Source organism: Geospiza fortis, unplaced genomic scaffold (genome assembly GCF_000277835.1).
Source record: "Geospiza fortis unplaced genomic scaffold, GeoFor_1.0 scaffold27, whole genome shotgun sequence".
NCBI lineage: Eukaryota > Metazoa > Chordata > Aves > Passeriformes > Thraupidae > Geospiza > Geospiza fortis.
The window spans coordinates 3608567-3614762 of NW_005054329.1; the positions used below are offsets into that span (position 1 = coordinate 3608567).

A 6196-nucleotide genomic window follows, 5' to 3' on the forward strand; every position below is an offset into this window, starting at 1 on the left:
CACCCTCCTTCCTCCAAGAGCCCCCAACTTCCTTCCTCCAAGAGCCCACCACATCTTTCCTCCAGGAGCCCCCCAGCTCCTTCCTGCAGGAGCCCCCCACCTTCTTCCTGCAGGAGCCCCCCGAGGATCTGCACAACGGGGGGGACAGGGTGAGCTACAAGACGGTGAGCCAGGAGGATCTGGCGCTGCCCGTGTCCAACCTGCAGGCGCTCAACCCCAACCGGCTCTCGGCCATGCGGGAGGCGTTCTCCCGCAGCCGCAGCATCAGCACCGATGTCTGAGGTGCCGCCACCCCCCCCAGCCCCCGGGCGAATGTATTTCGGGCTGGCGGTATAAGGGGGAGCGGAGCAACCCCAAGTGAGGAGTGTGGGGGCGCAGCTGGAATGAGAGGTTTCCCAGCTCTGCAGAGTTTGCTTTTTTCTTTTATAAAGAGGATTTTGATATTGAGCATCCTTTTCTATGGAGGAGTTGCCCCTCCTCACCGTCTGGCCAGGGGTGATGAGCAAATGATGGGGCTCATGGGTGGCTGAAAACGGCTGAAAACGTACTGCAGGTCAGCAGCAGCTGCTGGCGTGACCTGGAGGCCCCAGGATACACTCAGCCACCCCAAAATATCACTGCCAACCCTTCTGCCAGCCTGTGCTGTGCTGCTCCCTGCTGCAGCCATGGAGATGGCTGTGGATGTGAGCCCTGCACCATCCCCAGCCCATCCCACTGCTCCAGCCAGGTGTTAATCCCAGGTGCCAGGCACTAATCCCAGGTGCCAGGCACAATCCCAGGTGCCAGGCACTAATCCCAGGTGCCAGGCACAATCCTCTCAGGGTTAGGATGGTGGCTGGGCCTGTCCCTGGAGCCCCCCAGAGTGATCTCAAGGACCCCCTGAAGGAGCTGGGCTCGAGATGTAAAACCTCTGCATTACTCAGAGATGGAAATCACACACAGCACACCTTGGGATGGAGGAATATCCCTGTGGATAATCAACATCTCTGCTCCAAGTGATGCCACACACAACTTCTGGCTGAGGGCTCCATGGCACAGGGGTCACTGTGTGTGTGTCCACCCCTTGCATGCACATTTTTACACACATTTATTTGTTTGGGAGAGGTTTTTTGAACAAAAATTTTAAAAAAGACACTTTCCCCCCATCCAGGACAGTGTCAAAATGCTTTTAAATTTAATCAAAACCTCTAATTTGCATTTTCCATTGAGCCATTTGCCATGGCTGGGCAGCCTGGCTGTGGCACCAGCTCTGTCCTATGCTGGATGCAGCAGGGACAGCCCTGGGGGAGCAGCAGGCTCAGAGCTGGTCCCTCTGCACCAGATGTGCTGCAAGGGAGCCCTTGGGCTTACTCAGAGATTTAGGAGAGGAATTGCAGCTCTGAGGGGCCTCCTGCTCTGGTTTCTCCTGGCTGTCTCCATTCCTCCCCTCCATGTGACAGAACTCCCTGTTTCTCCTGGACTGGGCATTATTCAGGTTAAAAGCATCACCTGGGGATGGCTGGTGAGGATGGACTGGCTGCACAAAGACTCAGATGGCCTCAGGGCTGTGCTCCAGGGGGATTTTCCTTTTTAAAGATGTTCTGGGAAGAAGCAGCCATGGCTGCAGCCCCCGGCGCTCATGGACACTGTTTGCAGCCTGGCTGGGTATTTTACTTCAAACCACTGAGGGCTTTTAATTCCACAGGAAACCTTTTGAAGTACGAGTCAGTCTTTGCAAATGAGTATCTTTGACTTTCTGGGGGGGTTCTGTTTGGGGTGGGGAGGGCTGGGGTTGGTTTCCTACGTGTTTAATATTCCGGGCTTGTCCCTGTGGCCCAGCACATCCCAGAGGGATGCAGCCACTCAGGCCATGCCCCCATGTACAGTTCTCACTGGGGTTTGTTCCCATGCCTTGAGCCCTTCTCTTCCTGTTTTTTGTGATTTCTCCTACCAGCCTTCCTTTCCTCCTTTTTTTCCTAGTTTCTTTCCCTTGTAGCTTGAAAATTCAGCAAATGGTTGGCTTTCACTAACCCTCACCTGGTGATCTGTTGTACAGGACTTTGGGAATCTCAGATTTGGGGAGAGAAAAAGTCAAAAAAGAAAAAAATATATAAAAATAAATAAATAAATTACTTTGACATGGGTTTTGAGGTTTGTTGTTTGCTTTCTTTTTTTTTTGCCCCAGCATCTACAAATTTGGGGTGGTGTTTGCAAAGGGCTCAGGAGCTCAGGGAGGGTTGCAGCAGCACTTGGGGTGCACACAGAAGTTTGGGGGATGCTAAAGAGCCTTTGGCTCAGTGTCTGGGGGTCACACCAGTAAAAACACACAGCAATAACCCCTTGGGAGTTCAGAAAGGCCCTTTTCTTACTGGCACCATGTGAAATCTCTCTGTTCCCAAACCCCTGAGGAGCTTCAGGGCTGCAGCTTCTAAAGCCACAGAACCCCAAAGGGCTCCGAAAAGTCCCAAAATCCCCCCACTGTTGGGACTTTTCCTCCCATCACTGTCCAAGTAGCTGTGATTCTCCTGATTTAAAGCTGCTCTGCCTCCCCTGGGCACCAGCAAATCCCCAGCCCCAGTTCCAGTGTTCCCAGCACTCCATGACAAACTGGAGAATAAACAAAATACCACCATAAATATGACAACTTTATTAAAATATACATATGAGTACAAATTAATGATTATATGGATAAAGTTCACTGTCTGTAAACAAATATATTAAAAAAGAGCACGTCTTTTTTGTGATATAAAGTGCAGTTATGTTTCCATATTATATACATTATGTCAGCATTGGGGGAGGGGGGGTTGTAAGGACTATGAAACTAACATTTGATTATAAGATAAAATTCTCTGAAAAAGTATACACCTACATATTACAAAAAAGGGCTTGAGTTTATTTAACAAACAGCTTCCCACCATGTTAATTCAGCTAAGGAGAGCCTGCAGGCCCTGGGATAAATCAGGAGAGAGGCACCAAGCCCATTTTGGGAAGGGAAACTTGCACTTCCCAGAGTTCACACCTTCCCCTCGCCAACCCCAACTTTGCACCGAGGGAAGAAACAGGAGACGACCTTGGGTGTAGCTGGATTTTGGGGGGGGAATCAAATATACAAGATTTCTGTACAGCTCTGACCCCGGGGGGCTCCCAACGTCCAGCAGCCAGGAGAGGAGTTCTGCCTCGGTGGGGACACACAAACCAGGCCAAGAGCATCCTTGTCAGCAGTGTTTGGGGTGTGAGGGCAGGGGGAAGGAGGAGCCCTGGCTCAGGCAGCCCTGCCCTAGGAGTGGGGGGCACGGCAGGAGCGGCAGCAGGCTTTGCTGTAGTACCAGTGGCTGCACAGGTTCACCTTGATGGCCAAGGCACAGTTGGTTCCTGCCTGGTCCTGGCAGCTGTCATCTGCAGGGAGAGAAAATACACTTTAGCAGGACATGAAGTGCCTGAAAATATGGCCCAGGTTTGTTTTCTCTGGAAGCAGGTTAAATCCCTGACAGATACAGTTGATTTTCCTCGGGCGCTGAAATAATTTGGGGCTGGGGTGGCTGCTTTTTGGTGTAACCTTTGTTAAAGCACTTGGAGAGTAGGCATAGGATTTCTCCCTTAATTTATGTCTCTCCTGCTGTTCCCAGCCTGAGCTAAAATGCTGCTGGAGCTTTATTTGTGCCAGTTCTAGCGCCACTGTCTCGTGGCTGCTGGCAGGTGTGAGCAGGCTGGTACCCTGTCTCCCAGGGTACCATGTCTCAAGGCATGGCATGGAAAAGAAGAAGAAAATAAACAATTGTGAGCTCATGAGGTCATTTTCCTCCCTACACAGCTCTAAACACCACAGGATGAGCAACAACATCAGCCCAGCTGTGGCTGCCACCTCCCTGACATCCCCTGGAAAGCACCATGGAGCTTCTCCAGAAATGTCATTGTCAACCTGGGCAAAGGCATGAGCAGGCTGATCTGCTCCTTCACACCTTGGGGGCCAGGCTTGGGGAGTCTCACTTGGTCCCAGCCCTGAAGCTCAATGTCCTTGCTGTAAAACAGAGCTGCCCAGGGACTGCTGGAGCCACCAAGGCACTGAGTTGTCCCCAAGTCAAGGGCTTCCCCTGGTAGGGATTCACAGTTTCTATCCCAAGGAGGCCGTTTGAGAAAGGGAATGAAAATCCAGCAGTGTCATATCCAGAGTTAGGGGCAAGTGAGGTGCTGGAGAAAGGGATGAGGCTGCTTCAGCACTCTCACAACTCCTTTCAGTGCAATATTTTGCTTCAAACCCAAAGGATTTATACTTTTATATATCTTTTTTTTGCTTCAAATCCATAGGATGCATGAAACCAGGTTACTCCCAGGGCAAGGTGGCCATGAGGCAACTCCCAAGCTCCATGGATCCCAAGGGAGTGGGCAGCTGAGAGCACCCAGAGCTGAGCCAGGAGCTGGCCCCAAATCTGTCACCCATTTTCATGCTTTTCTCCCACACTGTCCTTATTCCCAAATCCTATTAAAGGATTAGAACTGTGTGTTTGCTAAAGATCACAGGGACTCTGAGCCAGCAGACGAGCCAGATAACGAGATAGTTACAAATCCCACAGGACACCCAAAGACCAAAAAATGATTAAAATAATGGCACTGACAGAACTTCCTCGGCTCTAGCTGGAATCTTACAGAAGCAGCACCCAAATCAGCTCTCCAAAGGCCCCTTTTATCTTCAGGTCAGAGCATGATTCTTCTGAGTTCTCCTCTTAATTTATCTCCAGAAGGAGCTTGTGCATTACTTGGGCACAGAGGGAGAGCTGTCCCTGACATTCTCCCTGGGATCATTATCCAAATGGGGCAGTGCTGCTGGAGGGATCCATGGAAAACCAAGGCTGTGGGGCTCACCTGGGGGCTCTGTGGGGCAGGGCTGCAGGTCACAGGTCTGTTTGCCCACCGGCTTCACCAGCGGGTCGCAGCCCCGCACGATGTCCTTGCCCTGGTAGCACTTCACATCCCGCATCCTCACGCCAATCCCACAGGTTTTTGTGCACTGGGGGACAGAGAGAAGGAGTGAGGCAAGACCCTGCCATGCCAGGGGACTGTTCTGAGCCACAGCCTGCTCACTGGAGATGTTAGGGCAGGAGGAGAATGTCACATCCCAGTGCCACACCGCTGTGCCCCCGCTCTGTCTTTGTTGCCAGCACCATCAGCTCCTGCTCAGGGTGGGTGGATGTGATCCCATCCCCTGGATCTGACATCCTCCCTCCTCCTGCTGCCCTTCACAAGGGGCCACAAATGAGCTGGCCCAGTCTAGGTGATGCTCTGTAGGACATGGGTGGCCATGGAACCCCCCAGAGCACCAAGAGTGGGGTTATGGGGTCTCTGTGCATCCCTGGGGGGGTGTGGAGCCACTGCTGGGCCCAGCACTCACTGCCTGCTGCCCTTTGGATGCCTCGTGGAGCTGGGATTACAGCAGGGCTGCTTTGGTTAATTAAAGGGTATGCAAGACTAAAAATGAGGCTCTTGGAGCTCAGATCAGGGAGGTTGCATCCAGGAGGGCTTGCAGGAAGCCCATGGCTTGGACCCTTGGCCACTGAACCCTGGTTGCCTCATGGGTTGTGCAGGGTGATGGAGCATCCCCAAATTCTGTATCCCAAGGGCAGCCACCCTGTGGGCTCCAAGCCACACTTCCAGGCACGAGGGAAAAAATAAAGAAAAAATAAAGCTACAGCTGGCCCCAAAGAGACCCTCTCAATCCTGTTCTCCCTGAGCACAGACAGCCCCAGCTGCACCATGCAGCAAAAACGCCCTCAGGAACCACGTCCTGTAGGGACTCACCCATCTCCTGGGGGTTCTGCAGGCAGAGGGACCCTTGGTGCCATGGGATGGGGCAGCACAGCCCTGGGGCCCCCTCCCTGCTCACCTCAGACCAGGGGGTGGTGTACCACTTGAAGCAGGGCCTCTCGAAGCACGTGCTCTCCTCCACGGGCTTCTTGGCCACGTCACAGTCAGAGGGGCTGCGGGTCTTGATCTTGCCATTGACAATCTCCAGGCAGAGCACGATCCTCTTCTTCACACCCCGGCCACACGTCGTGTTGCACTGTGGGGTCATGAGCAGGGCCCCCTGAGAACTGCACACCCCATCACAACTCCTCTAGGGCACCCTAAAGCCCACCAGAGAGCTGCACACCCCATCCCGACCCCTCTGGGGCACAGGGTCTGCACTTACCCGCTCCCAGTCCTGTGCCAGCCAGTGCGAGGG

The 6196-nt window shown here is 53.1% G+C and overlaps 2 protein-coding genes across 2 annotated transcripts in view; one reads left to right on the top strand and one right to left on the bottom strand.

Annotated features, from left to right (window-relative positions):
• FAM163B (family with sequence similarity 163 member B) overlaps nt 1-293 on the top strand; it is a 748-nt gene extending 455 nt beyond the window's left edge. The window contains exon 2 of the mRNA XM_031057344.1: nt 1-293. This exon is cut by the window's left edge and continues 259 nt beyond it. Within this exon, the coding sequence (XP_030913204.1) occupies nt 1-281 (281 nt within the window). The 3' untranslated portion in view covers nt 282-293.
• A 2310-nt stretch (nt 294-2603) lies between these two features.
• ADAMTSL2 (ADAMTS like 2) overlaps nt 2604-6196 on the bottom strand; it is a 60546-nt gene continuing 56953 nt past the window's right edge. Inside the window, exons 16-19 of the mRNA XM_031057290.1 lie at nt 6164-6194; nt 5858-6034; nt 4840-4984; nt 2604-3375 (exon numbers count right to left, since the gene is read on the bottom strand). Coding sequence (XP_030913150.1) covers nt 3257-3375; nt 4840-4984; nt 5858-6034; nt 6164-6194 — 472 coding nt within the window. The 3' untranslated portion in view covers nt 2604-3256. The remainder of the gene's footprint in view (nt 3376-4839; nt 4985-5857; nt 6035-6163; nt 6195-6196) is intronic.